Source organism: Daktulosphaira vitifoliae, unplaced genomic scaffold (assembly GCF_025091365.1).
Source record: "Daktulosphaira vitifoliae isolate Bord-2020 unplaced genomic scaffold, ASM2509136v1 Scaffold_3, whole genome shotgun sequence".
NCBI classification, from domain to species: domain Eukaryota; kingdom Metazoa; phylum Arthropoda; class Insecta; order Hemiptera; family Phylloxeridae; genus Daktulosphaira; species Daktulosphaira vitifoliae.
Window position 1 is genome coordinate 23,186,186 of NW_026099574.1, and position 21,355 is coordinate 23,207,540.

At 29.2% G+C, this 21,355-nt stretch overlaps 1 protein-coding gene across 7 annotated transcripts in view; it reads left to right on the top strand.

Annotated features, from left to right (window-relative positions):
• LOC126902353 (uncharacterized) overlaps positions 1–21,355 on the top strand; it is an 85,006-nt gene that overhangs the window by 54,143 nt on the left and 9,508 nt on the right. For 4 of the 7 annotated variants that reach the window (XM_050679511.1, XM_050679518.1, XM_050679516.1 and 1 more), the window contains 2 exons: positions 7,086–7,130; positions 19,674–19,808. In XM_050679511.1, the coding sequence (XP_050535468.1) occupies positions 7,086–7,130; positions 19,674–19,808 (180 nt within the window). Of the gene's footprint in view, positions 1–7,085; positions 7,131–11,102; positions 11,129–19,673; positions 19,809–21,355 lie in introns of those variants that run through there. The other 3 variants (XM_050679512.1, XM_050679517.1, XM_050679514.1) reach the window with 2 other exon arrangements.

The window sequence follows — 21,355 nt, forward strand, 5'->3', positions numbered from 1 at the left end:
TTCAAACTTGTTACGATAAATCAAGTGTTAATTAATCAGTGCTCAAAAAAACCAACTTTAAATTGTATAATATATTATTGATATTGTTTGAGATAATTTCTATATACACACAATCATATAAGAATGATATATTACATCATGTATGAATGATGTGTTAACTTTTACGAAACGTTCTTTTAAATGTCAAATCTTAAATGTCGCTAGAAAAACCACAGAAAACATCTTTGTTTACTAATGAAAACAGTAATTACAATTTCTCCATTTTACTAAGAATTTTGCGACTATTAATTACTCATTATATTGTGTAAAATAAGTTAGTAAAAAAACTCATATAATCGGCAATTCAACTATATCCGTTCGCTCTTTAGTCTTAACAACGTTCAATGTTAACTTTCAGTCTGTGCATTAAACCAGTCATTTCTTAAATGGACAATTTCTCAACCTTGTTTTAGTTTTTCGTTGAAGTAACCTTCATGAGTGATTAAAGTAAATAAAATATACCTTAAAAATACTTGACATAGAGTTTGTACTCGCATATATCATAATATTTATAAGTCTAGACACGATTGTTCTTTGGAAAAAGTCGCTATTGAAGTATTCAAAAAACTATTTCATTAATACATGTATAAATTTACACATACTCCAAATTTATTGATACGAAATAATATTTCGTATCAATAAATTCATATATTATATGAATTCAAATTGCATCAAGCACGTGCAATAATAGTTGTTGACAATAAAAATAAACGTTCTGATGTAAAAGAAAATATTTTTATGCGCCTAATTATGTAAAATGTTATGAACATAAGTCATACTGCTTAGGTTCGCTTATATTTATTAAATCTATACATTGATTTGCAGCGTATCCATATTATACATTGTTCCTTCTAGGATCTAATTCAAAATCAAATCCCATCAGTACAGTTAAGTTTAATTAAAGCCATGCTTATATATGGATAGGAAATACTCCACGTTTATCCATGTGTCATTTGTAGCCACTGTCATTTAGTATTATTCAGTCTAAAAAATAACAATACGGATCTACTCCATGTAGACATGGATCAATTGCGTTTCCCTTGGGCTTTGATGCACAGTATACCTTAATGTATAATGTTGAAAATTCTGTGTTTGATACAGTCAAATATTTTGTATTCTCTGTTTCAAATACATTTTACATAATTTAGAAATTGACTTCAATGTATTTTATTTTGTTTTCAATAACAGATTATTGAAGACGATCTATTTTGTAAAACATCAATCACAGTTTTATCAATAGGTATATCGAGTGAACGTGAAATATAATATATTCTATAAGCTGTGAATTAAATCAATGAAAACTATCAAAAAGTTTTTAAATTTCGATTTTACGACTAATAAAGAAATTAGCATCATTAGAGCGCTTATATAAATGAAAATATTTGGAAATTATTTTATTGATTTATATTATAATATTAGAGCTTCAAAAAATGCATGAAGTTTATTCAAAAGAATATTTATTTTGAAAATTAATCGTATCTCAAAAGTCAAGAATACTTAGTCATCATTTAGAATGAATAAAATAATTGTTTATGGTTTAAATATTTTTCAAATCTCAGTGAATTAAAAGTCTTAGCCATGGTAGATCTTCGATATTTTTTACTATTAACATTCAAAATGACAACAATGAGTAAGTATTAGCAAGTAGTGCTAATAGTTTTTGTGCATACTAGGGCTTCTCGGTAGCAGGCAGATAATCCCTTTAATATGCGAATTTTAAGACGACTAAGCTCAACACTAAAAGTGCTTCCAGTACTATCAGGATTACTGTAAGTCCATTTTAATCAATGCTCTTAAAAAGTTCATTCCCTTTAATTATTCACAATAAATAACAGAAAGTGATTTCCTGTATACATACAAACATGGTAAAAGTTAAAAATAAAATTATTACAAAATGTTTACGCTATAAGAACTTTAAATTTCTAAAATACATAAAATACAAATATATAAAGGTATAGGAAAGAACAAAATATCTGGAAACTTTTGATGTATTTTTCAAATTTTCTTTAAAATGAGAATTCCTGGCTCCATAATGACATACGTTTTTCCTTTTTTCATTGTAACTTTAATTTATTCGTCTATTTGAATATTCATTTTTACATTGATAAAAACAAACCTATTAAATAATGTTCTAAATTGAACAATTATGATTTACATTCGTACTATTTTACCTATAAAAATTTGAAAAACGAAATGATATCAATGAAATAAAAGTAACAATTCAGCTTCCCACGCTTTATTCACTTCGTCTATGTCAATATGTATGATTAAGAAAGTTTTCAGAAACAATGCACACCCAAATAAGAAACGATTCTCACTTTTAATTCGAACGATGTCAATTCCATTATAGTGTTGTATTACTCATCTATAGTACATATTTTCTGCTTGAATAATAGTTAAGCTTCAATACATCCAATCGTAAAAAAATCCTTAGGTTTAAAATGGTCATAAATACTATAATTAAATAGCTAAGTTGTAATATACTTTAATAATATCAAATTTTCAAACTTCTTCATATTATTTCTGAAGTTTTTATTTCTGTTTAAATATTACATACTAACTATATTATAATATCATTATTCCTTTGTAGATATCATATTTTTTTATTTATCATATTTTAATATTAAATTTAAAACTTTTGAAGTGATGGAACTGATCTACATAATATAGAAAACTGCGAGGAAACATTTTAATTTTATCTATCTTTACTTGCATACTTGTTATGTACACAAGCTTTTAGTAATAAAAAATATATAGCTTTTGTAAGTGATAAAAAATCTCTTTACAAGAGTTGAAAGAATTTTACGGTCTACTATTTTGTAGTTTTTAAATTTATAATGAAAAAGACATCGCATTTTAAATATACAAATAAAATAAAAAAAAAATACTTTACACGTGTATTATCGTTGAATTTTTCGAGAAAATTTCAAGTTGTACTACAAATATTTAACTTTTTGATATGTTCCCAGCATGCGACTAGTTACTTAAATTTAAAACATAAATTTATATTACTCATATAAATTAACGGATTATAAAAATGTGGTGATAAGGTTAAAGAAACGTATTAATATTTGTTTCTTTTGATAAATTAATTTTAGTAAAATTTAATTTATATAACACCTACAACATTTTAATTGAAACTTTGTAGTAGATTTGTTTTTAAAATATTTTTAAAAATAATATAAATATATATATATATATAATTCTATTATTATAAAATTATTCTAAAACTTAAAATTAAATAACTATTGGTGTATTATTAGGCAATATCATCATTGAAGTTTATATCATTTTTTATTCATTTACCTTCTTACGGTTAAACAACAAGAAATTAACTTTAAACCACTTAATGTAATATAAATTAACGACTTTTTTCTACCGACGTCGTGACCCTCTTAGTATTTTCCCATCTCGGTAACTACCCACAATAATAAAAATACTGGATGGTCAGGATTTTATAAAGAACAATCGGGCATAGGTGGCTTTCACTAAAAAAATCCATTGACTATGTCCGGTACTGCCGGTCGCTAATCACAATGTGTGGCGCGTGGTCGAATAGATGAAGGATAAGTCAAAGTAGTAAAATTCAAATAGAAAAATAATTGACAGATACGCCAATGGTTCATCAATGTCTTAATAAGATGAGAAATTTCAAAAAAGTGGGGCGTGACTGAAGGCGATTTGGTGTGCGGAAAATTCTGCCATTTAATATTCAATTTGCCGTTAAAAATTTATTGTTGAGAAAAAATGAAGCAAAAAATTATGAAGTCGTGCGTTTCGATATTACTAAATTAATTACATTGCTCTGTATGAACCGACTAGTCTGCAACTGTATATGAACAATGATTGATTCACTCATGACCATAGTAATAAGTTATTATCGTTGGATAATTTCATGTTATTACAAGTTACATATGTAAGGATGCTTTAAAGAGTTGAATTATTATCTTAACATCGTGGTGCTATGATATTATGTTTAACTTATGAGCAAGACATTTGTGATCTCTCGTAATAATATACACAGATATACGTTGCATTTCTATTATAAATTATTTTTGAATTAAAAATTAAAGTTGTGTGTTATTATGATTTCGACTCTTTACCCATTGATCTAGTTTTAAATATTAACTCTATCTAATTTCAAATTAAATAACCGACACTGTAAAATATTTTTATTAAATATTTTAAGATCCCTTTTCTTAATTGCTCTTATCTCACAAAATTACTAATAAATTATTATTATTTATCAAAGATTTCTTACAAAATGTTTAAATTAATAGGAATACTACAAACAATGTCTAACCAAAAAAGTAATAATAATACTAGTATTTTTACTGTCAAATAATTTTATACAAATATTTATTTTAAAACATGAAACTTTTTATATGATTGTCTCTTGATATTACACCAAGTAACTGTTACTAAAGCCGTCGTTACTTTTTACTTACGGATAAATGATAGCGAATGCTTACGTTTTTTAGTTGAGTGATTTTATTGAAATATTAATTTGTACCACAATATCTACATTTGAAATAACTCTAAGTATTATTAATCTGTTCAAACGGATATTCAATATGCGTTTGTCACATTGATCTTATCCTTTAATAGGAGAATGATTTTTTAAGGTGCAAGGTCGGCACGGCCCACTTGTCTTAATGATATTGTGTGTGTATCAAGTTTTTAATTAAAGGAATGTTTTAATATTTTTAGTATGAAGACACACATTATAAAAATGTCTACATACTTTCCAACAAAAATGAATGATTAAAAAAAAACTTGGTTACATATTAACTGGATAAAGTTACTATACGTAAAACCAAAAAGAAAAATGATATGACTGGACATGACATGATTTCTATTTCAACAAACGAAAAATGGTTATATTTGTAGACTTGCGGTTGTAGTCAATACATTAAATATTTCGTAATCTAAAACTATAGAGGTTATTAATATTATGACAAAGTATTAATTTAAACAAACGAAAAAATACACCAGACCACAGTATTTCTAACAATGTTACTTTTTTCAATTTTGTAAGAATCATAGGTTTTTTGATTTAATATTTAAAATTTTCTAATCTTTGTTTGTATCGGAAACTCGTACTAACTCGTTTCCATTGTTGAGTCATATACTCCATTCTACATCTACTTACTAAAGGATTATTTACAAAATCGACGGAATTACTCTGAAACTAAAACAATAATTTCCATTAACTGTCAGAGAAGAATTAATTGTGTTACATTGACGCGTCTACACTAATTACTTTTTAAATATTTTCAATTTATTATCAAAATGTTTATACTTCTCTTCTAATCTAACTTTATGCATTTTAAGTCCAATATGCTTTATTATTATCGAACAAAATTGAAGTTTTTGCTATAGTAATTTTGATTTATTATATTGATTATAAATTGCGCGTTATCCTACTTCCTACTCTTATATTTATCAATTATTTTTGCAACAATCCAATTAAATAATTTTCAATTATTTTACTAAAAAAAGTCATTTGAAATTTATATATTTTTATTGATAATTTGTCTACAGATTAATGTTGCAAATAAATTTATTATATATTATCTATTTAGCAAAATTATTATTGAAACTTGCTTTAAGTAGTATAATATTCACAAAAGTAAAACTAGCTGCAGAATATGTAGGTTGCTGTAAATCAGTACCGGCTAACATAGATTTTTGAATACTAGAATTGTATGTCATTGGCGAAGGTCGACACACATGACAAATAAACAAATGTATTTGATAGTGTAGATCAGCATCAGACGATGGTCTAAACATCCAATTCAAACTCGATAGTATAAAAAAATAAATGAAATCTGTATTATTATTACTATTATGCACACAATTGTTCTATTAAAAAAATATTCCATGATGTCTGTATTCTTATACTATATCAAAAAGTCACGGTGATACATGTATATTGTTTGTCCCACTGTAAAATCTGTGCTGCATTACAATACTCATACAAATGTATCATCGTAAAAAAATATTGCGGTTCTAGAAACCTACATATCGCCATTACTTCAGAAAACATATACTAGTATAAATTTAATATTTATATATGTTGAAAACAAATAACATTGTGAATTGCGACAAAAACTATCTTCTTCTAACAGTAATTTAAAAAAATGGCTAAAGTTTATCCTCGTCATTTTTAGTAGTAACCGGAAAGTAAAATGGGTATTTTTCACTGAAACGTACAAATAAACCCAAAAGCCGAGCTATTTGACCACTACCTAACTTAACCAATAGCCATGAAATATTTTTCCTTTTAAAAAAACTTCTCAGATAGCAATCCATAAAAAAACTCATCTATCGGGTCAATCGGAATTGCATGAAAAATTATATCTTCTTCTTTTTGTAAATTATTTGAACTTTTTTATAAAACCCTATTTAAATATTTCCATATATTTTACTGTCTTTTAATTCTAATTGAGAGGGTTACTGACTTTTTTTTATTGTTGACTATTAATTCACAATTATTTTATACGAAAATATAACATTTACGCTATTAAGTATTGTTTGTATTACTTCAAGCTAACTTAGAAATTATGGCACAACTAGTGATAACACTATCTATAATAATTGAATTGACAATTATTTAATTCCTATGTAATCACAATAAACAACATGAATTGATTAATCTGATCTATTTATATTTTGAGTATTTTTATCAGTCACTTTCAATGAAGCATTTTTTAAAAAGATGATTGTCAATTCGGAGAAGTTATTCGTTAAATGTAATGTTGTTTGGAAAATAGCAGTAGTAAAATTGTAGACATAAAACTTTGAAGGGTCTAGGATCGAATTTCAATACGTGTATATGATACTAACGGTGATTTTATTATCATACTCGTTTGAACTTATTAAATTTTTATTTCTGAACAGTAAATACCACGTTATTTGTCACTCTCGATTTTATGATATTAGAAAACGTAATAAATAATAAACTTTTGTAATAAGTAAATGTTAACAAAATTAATTTTTTTTTGACGTGTTTCTTGTATTAAATTCAACAAATTATTTTATAGGTCTCAGTTAAAGACGACGCGTTTGAAAAAGTCTGAAAAATCAAGGTAAGTTCCTAAGTATAACACTTTTAATCTCTGTCTATTCTATCTTTCAATTATTATTACACGAACAACCCTGACTGACTGTGGCATTGTCTAAGCAAGCGGTGGTACCTGACAGATTTTCTCACACGATTTTGCGAGTACGGCTCGCATAATAGAACACCCACCACTTGCGTTTCAATGTTTAAATTGTATGAGAGTACCAAAAACCAACAATTTCGATTAGACCCCACCGCGAGTATATTCGACGGCGAAATGTTGTGTATCGTTTGGTAAAAATCGTGCCGTGTGTATTGATAAAAGTATAATGGACACCAGTCGAATGGTTTTCAAACACCGCAATCAGCATTGATATTGATCTCGGCGAATACTCTGTATAGTTCTCTTGTAAATCATGAAAGCTAGTAACAACTAAACATAATCGTAATAATATTTTGTCAGATCGCCTAGTGAATTTATTGTTGTACGCATTTTTTTCCTCGTGTTTGGCATTAGAAAGCTTCCCGTCACTTTTGAACCGCCTTCATATGTAAGTGTGCATCCGCTACTACTGTTTACTATTAAATTACATCCAAAAACATATTTTTTTTAATCCGACATTTTTAGATCGTTTGTAATTTGTTTGTGATTATAATAAGGACACCGAATAACGTAAAATTATAATCTAATTGAAAACTAGTTTAGTCGTTCAGCGTTTCATTTCCGCAGAGCTTATGTGGGCGGTAAACGCTTCATTATAGAAAACAGTAATTTTACATTTAGAACTTTTCCAAAACCAAAAGTGTTTACTCATTGCTCTTGTAAACAATTTCAATTTCAAATCTCTTATAGTAGAGTGTAGGTAATTTGACATGATGAACTTAGCTTCTGATACGAAATTTCTCTTCGTATATCTTTATTATATATAATGGAACCTGAGATGTTCCAAATTCACTCTTATTTCAAATAGTGTAATTTTTAAGTATCTTGTATATGAGTTCTCTGGTTCTATAGTCCGTTTCTTTTTCTGAGCATGGAGATAAAATTCTTTGACCGATCCAGTAGAAGAATGGTTACGGTGAATACGAACGGAACAATAGCGTTGTATTTTTATAAGCCGTGGCTCTTAGGGTATTTTTTTACTTTTGAACTGATAGTTGCATCGTGGGCGTCGGTCACGCTTAAAAAATCCCGAAGAATCGTTTCGGAAGTGGATGACGGTTTCGCCCGTGTGTGACACGCTTATCAAATAGTTAGCGCCCCAAGTGTGTATATATGCTTATGATAGATTTTTTAATGTGCATAACGGTATAGACATGATAAAAAGACGTGACAAGTAAATGAAATTAGGTAAATCTTGAAAATTGTATAGTATTATAACGTAATATTATATGTTAATTATTAGTTATTGTTATGACTTATGTTATTACTATTACTACCAAAAAGTGATTTCCGATTGTACATTATATGATTTGCGCTGCCTTTATTTCATAACTATGTTTAATTGATTTCTAATTTATTTATGAAATTCAATTATGGTTTTATTGCGTACACCCTGAAAGTTTAACATTAATTATTCAACAAAAAATGTATGCTTGTTAAACGTCCTATAATTAAAATAATGTTTTATTAAAACATTGGTGATTAAGTGATACTGAACCAAAATTATGTTAGTGGATATTATGGTAATCAACTCAAAGTTATATTATATTTCATTTGTAATTACAAATTAAAGAAATTGAGTTTTTAATTGTGGTCATTAATTGTTGCCATCAGCATTTACATTTAAAAATATAACTGAACTAACTCGTGCAATTATTCTATTTTTATTAGAAAAGCAATTAATATTGGTTTTTACCGTAAAAATATATTCACTGTTTAAAAATACTATAGGGTTTCTTATGTGAAAGATGTTTTATTAATCATCCAATTGGAAAAACCTAGAGAATTATGCGTTGTATGGCCTAATTTGGCAAAATAACGTTATTGGTTGGTTTTTAACTCAAACATCTTTTTCTTGTCTTTTTTTATAAATTCAATTATAATTTATTTATCATTAAATACTCAAGTCTAAGATGTAATGTATATCAATTGCTTCAGTATCATTTTCGCTTAAAATATCTCATGTTCTGTAAACATCAGTATTCGTACTTTTCTATCTCAAACGTTTCCTCCTTTTCCTTAGTGTCATATATATCTACAATAAAATCGTTTAGGCTAGAAAGTGCACATATACTGTCCCGTGATCTTCGTGATTAAAAATATACGCGTTTCCATATCAGAGATTGCAAAATATGTCTGAAGTATACCATAATAACAGTAGACGTATAATTATAGACGGCCTATAGACATTAAGCTAAAAATATATTCCTAATGATACCCATGTTTGGTATCAGACTAATAATTACTATTAATGTCAGGGCAAAAATAAGCTCATATTTATGTGTTTAAGTTTGGCATCAATCACTACTGCGGTCATTTGGTGAACAAGAAAACAGTCTACTCGACTATTATTATAACGTGCCTTATGTGTCCGGTAACGATTGTTGAATAATTCGAAAAGTATTATGATTCATGAAACATCCGTTTGACTACGTGCAAAGTTAGGTGCCTTGAAGCCATGTGGAATAGATCGAAAACAACTTGATCGTGTACACTTCTTGATAAAAGAGATTTTTGAAGATTTCCACTTTAAAGTCAATGGTATGAGTTTTGTGTGCACACGGACATCAACTTAATAAGTCAAACAAGCCGCTACCAGCCTGTAGGTGTACAGATGTCTACAATCACGTCTTTAGATGATTTTCATACGCTATACGGTAATTATCAGTCTTGAGAGAGGAAAATACGAAGACATTCAATATTATTTTTAAATATTCAATATATATATATATATATTAAGTTAAAACAAAACAAATTCTTTAAAAATACTCATTGCATAGAATTAAACCGTAACCAAAAACCGTTGCCTGGTACATATTGACAGAGGCGATCTTGTTTTGGTGTACCAAATGTTCAAGGAAGTTAGTATAACCTTGGCTTAATGATGAATGCTTGGTTATTGTCTATTTCCGTATAATAACAATAATGATGGTGGTTTGAAATTCTATTGAACGCAACACTTGCTTTTTAACAGTGCCATATGTGAGCTAATACCAGTTTGTAATTTGAATCGAAAGTAAATCTGAATTGCAAGGCCTGAGAAAATGCATTTTTCAATTATTTTACTCGGTAGAGCTTTCTCGCTTAATTTCACCTATGAATTCCGAGTTAATCTAACGCTTTACGATAAACATGTGAACTGGGACACAGCTGTATGCTATGGACAAGCCACTTTTGATTCAAATTCGTTACGGACTTAACCTGTCACGCCATACTTGATTTTCATGCTCGATAGGCAGCCTGAGTTACGACTTCTAAACGGAAAACTTTATTTTGTAATGTCTGTTGTGGTACAAGGGAGAATAACTTATTGGCAACCATTTTATTAGTGTAAATATATAATGTGAGCTAATTAATATTTATCGTGACTGGCTCTATCAGAATAGATGCTTAAAAGATATCCGGGCAAGAAATACCATAAGATTACACACAAAAACAAAAGTAAGCCGATCGTAAACATTAAAAATACTTATTAATACTAACGTATCAATAGTTATATGTAGAAATCGGTCTAAGAGAAGTGCCCCGACAGAATCGTGAATCGTGACAGCAGTAAAGTTATGTCGGCGACCTTCTGAGGTTCACGGTTACTGTGACCGCCATCGGTATGCACCCGTTTTCTTCGTTATTCGTTACTAGACGAATTCCCACAATGACGTTGACAATAACAATGGTGACTTTAATAATTATAGACCACGAATGAGTCTGTAGAAAAAATCTCATCGTGTCTATACTTGAATGCAAAATCCGTTTAAGTGTTAGAAAATTATGCACTTTTTGGTAACGACGAATCAGATAAAAAGATCATCTAAAAGTAGTTTGTAGTGAAGAATCGGCTATTAAACAAACATGACTATCAGGTATGTCCAGCACATTTGATGATAATTTATTTTGCTAAGTAAAACCTATGGTCAGTTTTAGTAAAAAAAATAATAACAAATGTTGCTTTAATTAACATTAATGTGTTGAGATCTAAGAGATTCGGATTTACCACTCTGTTTTTGATGGGAAGAAAATTTTTTTTCCTTTGTACAAACACAACGTAAAGTTATTTTAATNAAAACCTATGGTCAGTTTTAGTAAAAAAAATAATAACAAATGTTGCTTTAATTAACATTAATGTGTTGAGATCTAAGAGATTCAGATTTACCACTCTGTTTTTGATGGGAAGAAAAATTTTTTTCCTTTGTACAAACACAACGTAAAGTTATTTTAATAAAAAAAACAACTATCTATATGCTTTACCATACCTTTTAATACTCTCTTATGAAATTTTTATAAATAATTGCCATAATTGTAAGTTTTCAGTTTTTTTTTTCGGTGTCACACACATTTAGTACTGCAATAATTTTATAGCATTAATTTATATTTTCTGTAAATTGCCAAATAATCTCACATCTTAGAAATTTCTAGATCAATACTTTTAGTGATATTTTTGCAATTTTTTTAATTATGTAAGAAAAGTTAGCTCTTACTATTTGGTACCTCAAAAATGGTGTTAATCTTGAAAAAAGTGAATGTATATTTATTATACGGGTGACATGGAAGATTGTTGTTCACTAGGTAATTTAATATATACTTAGTTTCGAGATTTCATAATTAAATTAGAAGGGAGGAAGATAATATAAAGGAAACTGTTTTCACGGGTCATCAAACGTATCTTCTTATGTCATGTGTATGTTCATCTAATTAAATTGCTGCTCAGTAGACCGTTTTTTCTGGGATGAAAAATGTATAATATATAAACTTACCGTTAAAGCTTCTCGGCTAATGGTTTCACTTGGCCGTCAAATTATAATTAACGGCACTTAGGCGCACTCCATGTAATTTTCTCCGTGTAACTAACCAGAGCATATTATAAACTATGGCCATTGCGCAGGTCCTAACATAAACAGTACTAAGATACATATACGTATAGAAATACGAATCACGTCCTACGTGGTTGTTGACCTCCTCATAGGGCATTAGATTAGGATAGACTTGTTTTAGACTTAATAAGTAAAATTATGGTCAGCTAACAATCGTCCAATTCCAGACTAGATGAGGTGGAAAACAAAGTCGAATACTGTAAATGAAATATAACTGGTTCGCACAATAGATAGAGAAAGTGGACCCGTGGTTTGTTGAAAGAATAGGAATAAACATTTGTATACATCACATGGAAAAGAAATGTGTGGTCGTGAGATTGAGTTTTCGCATGATTGTCGCCACTGTCTTCGGTGGCAATAGAACAGCAAATTAATAGTAAATTAACTAAGAAAGTAGTTCCAATTATTATGACAACATATTTCTTTTGAAGAATAATTGCTGTAACCGAAAAAATTCTAGTGAATAGAATCTTATAATTGATAAAACAACCATATAACAACTCTAACTTTAATATACAATGACAAACACAGAAATTGTTTTTATTTGCATATTATATGGAACTGTCATCATTGCATAAGTAAATTTTGGCTTGAACTTTATGAGAAAAAACACCCTACTCTAGGATTGACTCTCGTATTGCTAATAATTTCGATCCATAAATTAACTATTTTAATAATCTAGTTTTACTTTCATATCACTTTTTTTCTAAAAAAAAAAAATATATATATATATTTAAGAACCTGATATTTGGACCGCTATTCTTCATTTACAAAATAAACTTTCACGCGCACCTGATCATAATGCTATTTATACATGATTAAAATATAGTTTTTATAAGAACAAAATTGAAAATTTTATCACTCTCAAAGGACCAAACAAAAACCGTTAAGCATTTTCTAATAAAAGTGAAATATAAATATAATAAATTAAACATAAAATTTCAGTATGATCTAAATTTTTACTTTATCAAAACGTATAAATGAGTTTTAAGTCACTACACTTTTAAAAAATAGCGATACGTCTTACTTTGTGATGCTATCTAGCTTGTTATAGTTAAATTTAAGTATCAAAAGTCCCCTTTGTTTATTTATTTAATTTTTTTCATCTCAATACTTGTTCTTCCACTTTGAACTTCGTACCTTACCATGATAGTCAAACTCCGTTGTAATATATAAAAATAAGTTCACATCTTAATTTAACTTTTATCAAGTTTTATGTCGGTCGAGTGGAACCATTTGATCAATTTAATAAAAACTTATAACTCATATTATACATAGAAAATTGATGAAAAACCTTGTGTACTTTTTACCTTTAAAATAATGTTAAAGGTACTTATAGCATGCAATAATATTTACGACGGTAATCCAGGACAAGGATGTTCATACCGTATTGGCTTACAAGTCGCATTGGACGACCGGAAATTACTTTTGAATGGATCACTAGATTCTCTATTTAAATTTATAGACATGCTATTTCACGTTTCCATTTAAAGTCCAGCTTAAAATAAGCATATAAAAAATTACAGTGAACGTCTTACTTAAATAAAATATTTAGTCATTATCTGTTCCAAGAAACTTGTGACTGATTATGCTTTTACGCCGATTGGTCGGTGGCAATTGTTAACTATTAACGAAAACTAGTAACTTGTGTGTACTAATTTATTTCATGCCAGCAATTACAGAGAAAGTGTGCAATGATTGAATTGTAACAATTAATTCATAATATTGTCATAAGTAGATGTGCTTAATAATCTTTCTGTGTATAATTAGACCCCACGGTTACGCTCAAGTCATTTTCGTGCATCTCTACTGAACTGAAGAGAACTCATTATGTGAATTTATGGAACTACTCGATAATTTCTACATTGTTAACGACATGGTGTTTGAAGTCCAAACTAATAATTTTGTTTCGATATTTAAATTGCAAGACTCATAAGCAATGTTTGAAACTGAGTATTGGTTTCTATTCCATAATACCTAATAAGTAATGGGATTCATTTTCAATAAAACAAAAGCCATATACACTATATTTTTCTTGGCAAAATCAAAATTAAAAATATTAAATACTTAATTTTACATTGATATTTATGTATTTCATATATAAATATGATAATCACAAGTATATGAATATATTTTTGGTATTATAGTTATACACACGTAAATTACAAATGGTGACAATGAAAATAACTTAAATAATTTCTCAAATGAATTGATCATTTTAATTTTTAACAAATTTACATTTCTTACAAGTATATTAATAATTATTGAAATATTTTAAATCAAAGGAAATAATTTATTCAAATTGTTTTTCAATAGACTTAAATACAAATCTGTATTCTATAAACGAAATTGATCCACGTCGTTATCAATATCCAACATAATACAAACTAAAATAGGTTAATCTGGCTTACATTATTTAAAAATGAATTATAGTTATTATATGTAAAAATACGAATATATCATGGTGTTATCTACGTTGTTCAATAGAATATTTAAGATGAAAAATTAATTAGGCTCTCGATTCATTGTGTATTACGCATGCTATAGTGATTTTAATCGCCGGAAGATAACTAGGACCAGTATTAAGATTTCTCAGCCGCATTCGTTTGTTTATCCGTTGGGGACGCTACTCGATGAGGTGGCAGTGGCTAAACAGGTCCAGTAAACGGGTCACTGGGTCTCTTTAAAGAAGGAGACGAATGCATAGAATGGCCTAGGAACTTCTAACATTTTAGGTTCCTCTCCGCGTAATATCATGTAAATATTAATGCACGCACAAATCCCGCTTAAAGATTAGAACTATAAATAAGTTAGTATAGGTCGTCTTTTAAATTTTATCAATCAATAATTATTAATTAATCAATTATTATTAATTAATTATTATTAATCAATGGTTATAATCATTGATTCTAGTGAAGAGCATAATGAGTAATCATTATGTTTTTATTTCGGTAACAATGGCTTAAAACTACTTTGAAATTCAAAATCATAATATGTAAACAATAAAAATATATAAAAAGGTAAAATGTTATTATACTACAATTTGTAACATTTCATACTTATTTAACTTTTGTTATACATTTGAAAAAAATAACAATTTTAACTAATGTCGTTGTAATTAACTCGCTTAACTTGTCATTATTTGTAATTATTATTGTAATATATATTCACTAAGAGTACTTTTACGCTCACCGTCAACGCCAAAAAAATGTTATAATTTCTTTAACGGTATACGATTTAACGAAGTTTCTTTTAAGATTTTCATAGTTTCATAAATATTTACTTGTATTTGTCTTTTGGGGATCTAAACTTATTTCGACCGTCCTAGGAAATTATAGCTAAAGATTAACAAGACGTGTTAAATAAGCTGGTTAACCTCTTATTTTAATTGTGTCCATTTTCGTCTAACTGAAATCCTTAAATTTTCTCAAAAGTTGACTGATGGCTTTAAAAGCTCCTAATAACAAAAATATCACATAAGCTGTCAAAATAAATCATAACTCTATAGATAATCTTCGATAAATATATTTGAATCTCAAATAAAACTTATAGCAACTGTTAGTGCGATAAGATATAATCTTACACATAATTATGCAACACTTCGAGAAAAGCTACCTTAAACTCAATGGTTCTCTGAACAAAAACAATGCCCATATTGGTAATCACGTGCTACAAAAATAGCGTGTCAAAACAAAATAGTGCTAATTAATTTGGCAGAGAAATCTGAGAATGAACTGAATGATTCACTATCACGTATGGAAATTTAACCTAGAATTGCCATAACAAGGTGATAGATGTTTTTTAAACCTAATAATAAGATATTTAGTACGTGAAATGAAATGGGTTATTTTGTAAACATTCAATACATTACAGCACTTCTAATAGTTATTTATTAGATGCTATTGACCCTTATAATTGTGTTGCAATAACTCCACATTAAATGACACAGTTCATTATTAACTGAACCACTTCAATAATGACATCGAGGTTAAATTTCATTGTTTTATCGAATGAGAGAATGTTTTGCATAATGGCGAATCCAATTATACGAGTCATAATAGTTATAAGTTAAATGTATTCAACTGAAAATTACGTTGATAACTCGTGAAAAAAGATATTACTTTGAGAGCAAACAAGATGTTTAAGAAAGCAGTTGATATTTATGTTAAAATAGTGACACTTAAATTTTTAATAGACTTTAAAACGACGAACAGTATCCATTAGACAATTAAAGTTTAAAAAGTACTGTAAAAATACATATATTTGATATGTACGTTTCTCTAGATTACGGTAAGATTAAGTAAACAAAATAGTGTTAGATCGTTACGCTATAGGTCAAGGTAAAAAGCGCAAGATAATAGTGTTCTTTATAAAAATTTTAAACTGTGACAGATGACTTCAAACATTAAACTCGCAGTCCCGTCGTGCATCACAAGGATCCCAATGAATAAGTTTATTCGGCACGAGAACGTAAAAAACGCCTTAAGACGAGTTCAGTCTCAGAGAACATTTTGAACAACAGTGCTAATAAAATCGTTTGTCAAAACTCCGCTAATCTATTTAAATTTGTTAATGAATGAACTAAAACGCATATGGTTTTTGATAAACAGTCTGAGTACACGGAAAACCGATGTATTAATGCAAGTAAAACTTTGAGCACAATGTTGAATTTCGTGTTTCCCGTCGTTCAGTTTCTGCTCAACTCATAAAAGGTATTTAATTTATTACGTGTTCGTAAACATTTCATTTATTTTCCGATGTACTTTCTCCGTCACGTTTTATCCAATCAGCTTTGTAATACTCGTGTTGTCTTATTGTGTGTTATCTGCCTCGCGTTAATCGTATCGTACTAAATAATCACCAGTGTCCGGCTAAAATTTAATTAATAGCTGCCCCAAGGTACGGTGCAGAAATTAGCGACAGCTGCTCGATGGCAATGACCCGATATAAGTTTGGTGAACTCGGACTGACGAAGAACGCGTTGCCGTTGGCCTCCGAAGGTCAAGGAATACCGGTAGCGTTTCATGTACACTCATATTGCTCCGTACGCCATTCAGGAAGGTCAAAATCCGGATGAAATTATGGCCGGAGCATTACTGCGATCGTGCGTATGGAACGGTTGCAGTCATCAGCTGTTGGCCATCGTAGTTGTTGTCTGTAAAACTCAACAACTTTAAGAACTGACGGTCAGGCGTTGATGATTCTGGTTTAAAGTAACAAATAATTATTGGGCGTGTAGGCTTACTGGATCCACACAAATCGTTACAAAATCACCGGCTTGTAAAGTCGAGCTTAATCGGATAACTAATTAAAGATGTAATATTGTGTCGTCGTACAACATTATTTATCCGAAAACAAACCAAACTCAGTTCTTTCGCAATGAGTTCATTTCAGTTGTTTATGAATTCAACAAATAAACTGAAATAGGTTTTGCTCGAAAATGTTTTAAACAAATCGTATTTAAAAACAAAAGAAAAGAGCAAAACTGTTGTGCATCAAATACATCAAAGATTTATTCAACATTTAACTTTTCGTTTTTACTGTACCGCCATCGCATTTATCTAACGCAAGTCTCTCTTATACTCACACTTTGGTACATATGCTCGGCATATCTACCGAAGTGACTCATGAGGGCTTACATTTGCATTTATAACGTTTAAGCGCGTCTAATAACGGCATTATAAACTCTCGTCGTCATTACAAAAACAATGACGATTACCCACTCTTAACAATGCATAATTATTTATGTGTAAGAGTGCGTACATCAGTATATCTTGTCCTGTGAATACGAATATAATTATAGTGTTTCGTCGCCTTCTCCGGCAATCGCAATTATATCCAGTACATTAATTCGTCGTTTATGGTAATTATTGTATTTGCACGGCGCACAAAGTCAAAAACTCTCATAATATCATTTAGTTATATTGCCGTTGTACCGCGTGATCCAGACATGTATTACAACCCTCTTGCCAAATGTATAGACTCGAGTATTTCGAGTTTTTATGTCATCGGAGTCTACAAAAAGTGATCGCAATGAGAATATCCGTCATCCGTTTCAGTCTTTTAGCTTCCCTTTAATGCTGTCAATATCGTCTAGAGCTCGGAATCTATTAAATTTACATCATTATACGATTTTAGACGTTTGTCATGACATAACGACCTCAGTCATTAGATTCTGGGAGTGTACTCAAACAATAATGAGTGAACTCCGAGTCAACCGCAGATAAAACAAATCATTTTGTCATTACTCTGAAATATTATTCGGCTCATAAATGTCTACGGTAACGTTTAAAATTTCTCTCAACCGTTCGACCGTTCTCAGACAAATACTATTTTATTCTTAGTTTTTAAGGGTCTATTTCCGAAACGGTAAATAAAACGCGACGTCATTTTTTATTGACCAACAGATTTCCAGAAAATATACGAGACTACCACCTCTGATCAAACACGAGATCTAACGTGAAAAAATAAAGTAAACTTTCTTGTATAGATTCTGATAAAAAAAAGAACACATGCAATTGTGCGACCACTAACGCACGTTTTTCAATTGACATGCATGATTGCTTCCCTGCAATTTCGTCATGCTGTTTTTATATTGCTCAGAAATTATTTGATGCAAAAAAATTATATTGAGTGCCATTAAGTCTTGTTTGAAACACTGCAGTTGTATATTTGAGTTTTTCAAAGAAAATTACAAAACCACATAACATTTTAACGGTAAAAAAACATATATAAATATAAAAAATAAAAAGTTATAAAAAACAACATGGGAATACTTGTGTCTGTTAAATGAATTTGGAAAACGGTTTAAATCACATGACAATTATTATAATTTAAGTAGTTTGTAAAATAGTTAGCCATTTTCAATTTTCGTTGTATTCTTCTAAAACTTAAATTGAAATTTTAGGTCATTACTCATAATGTGAAACTATTTGTAGTTGCCTAAAAGTTCTTTTAAATGTATTTGCAACTTTCGATTTTGGCAAAAACTATGTATATACTATTTGAAACATTGTCAGAGAAATCAAATGCAACGTTATGCGACATAACTTTATTGTTCTCCTAAATCAAAGCCATTTAAAATTATATTATTTGTTTTTGTCAAATTATTCTGTATGAATAAACACAAAACTATTGTAACAAGTTCAGGTGGACCTATGAAGTACAATTTTTTGGGAAAGAGCTCGGCTTATCTCTAACAACTAAACCCTTAAAGCTCTTGAGACCAATTTATAAATTATCTTCAACCTATTTTTTATCATGTAACGTTGGTAACATTCAAATTTCGGTCATGAATTTTTATTTGAGACGAATTAGCTTAATGCAATAGATTTTTAATTCGTACACACGGTTTGTTTATTAAGTCAAAGGCCATTTCGTGTGCGATGGGATGCGAAAACCGAATTACATACGTGCCTATTACGTTGTGTGACCCGGTCAACTGTGTGTCGTGTAGGATATTATTATTATGTATTGTGACAACTCACAGATTTTACATGTCTGATTGCATTAAGTTTACGAATTTTGTATGTTACAGGGTTACAACAAAGACGATGTCCTTGCAGATAATGCCCGTGACTGAAGACACGCCTCCCGACATGTTGGCTGGAGCAATGGATCTGAACGTGATTCTGCCTAACGGTTCTATCATGAAGATGAGTGTCGAGAGAAGGTCAGTATAGACTTAGCAGTCACAATACCATAAATTTTTATCACTTTATATAATGATAACAACGTTGGCGAATCCTTATTGCCAGAGCCTGTAGATATTCTAGTATGACTAAAACGTATTAAGTACATCGAATAATTTTACTTTTTGGGCATCAAAAATAACTGAGACCGTATTTATTTAAAAAAATTCAGCGAAAGATCTTGTCCAATACTGGACAAGTTAACATTGAACAAATTAGGAGTTAAGTTAACGTAAAATCTTAATATCTTCTTTAAACCAAAAAGTTTAACTTACTAATTAGTTTATGCTTAGCTTTGATTTTATCATTACATTTTGTTTGCTCTTTTACTAAGAATTTTCACTTTCGACAATATTTAAAAAAGGCTCCGATCAAGGTCGTTATAGAGACATGTTTATTTTAGCATAATATAAAGCTTACTTGTGTTTTCAAAGTATTAACGTAACAAAAAGTTTAAAATTACATTTGCTGGTGAAATCTGTGAGTATGTTAGGTGTCTCGGTTTATCATTTCGACTTACGGGATAAAAGACACGCATCAGTGAGCTCTAGATGTTTTATATTCAGTGTTGGATATCCGCTGAAACCTTTTTTTTCTGTCCGTCAAATCAAATTATTTGCATTTGTATAATTAATTTTGATTATAGGTTTTGAAAAATAAATAGATTTTTTTTTAATTGAGAGATTATATCATTAACTATAAAAGAATATTGAACACAATTGTTTCAATATTCTTTTATAGTTATGAACGGAAAACATTCTAAAACGTTTTCCGTTGTATACGTTAATATATAGTCACCATGAATAAATTTCATAATCATAAAATTTTATTTTATTTCAATATCTATTTCATTCCTGTAAGAATTACTATCATAATCATGTCGTTACTTGCAAACAAACACTGGATTATCAAATATTACTTAAGTTATTTTCACGACAGTAGGTTTGTAAGTATTTCCTAACTACCAGGCGTAACGTAAAATAAATGTACACACCAAAGCACATTTATTTACTCGTAAAAATGTTCAATATCTAAATTGATAAAACAAATCGAGTTGAAACAATTTCATAGTAATTTTTTAATGGCGCTATGGCTTTGTGATAATACTCAGTTATTACTCGAGTACAGTTATACTTCTCTTTTTCGTCTTAGTGCCCGTTGAGAGATTCTATCACATTTGTTTTCTTTTGCGTTTGATAAAATAATCGACAATTTGAATATTGCAATAAAATCTTTGATTTCGTTATTATCTGAGCCTTCAATCATGTTGTAGTATTCTTTAACTCACATGTACTGATTTAATTTAAAGTCGAATGTATTGCACAGAATTTCTAAATGTAAACTCCTGACCTATTAACACTAATTTCAAAGTAATTTAGTTCACTGAAAACTAATTAAAACATAATTTAAAATGTATTTTGGGTGTACTCAAACGGCATTCGTTTGATATTATTATTTCGGTTTATCAATTTATTATCTCCAATATGTAGCCCCCGGCCATGTCTACAAGTCAAGGAACTTTTTCTGA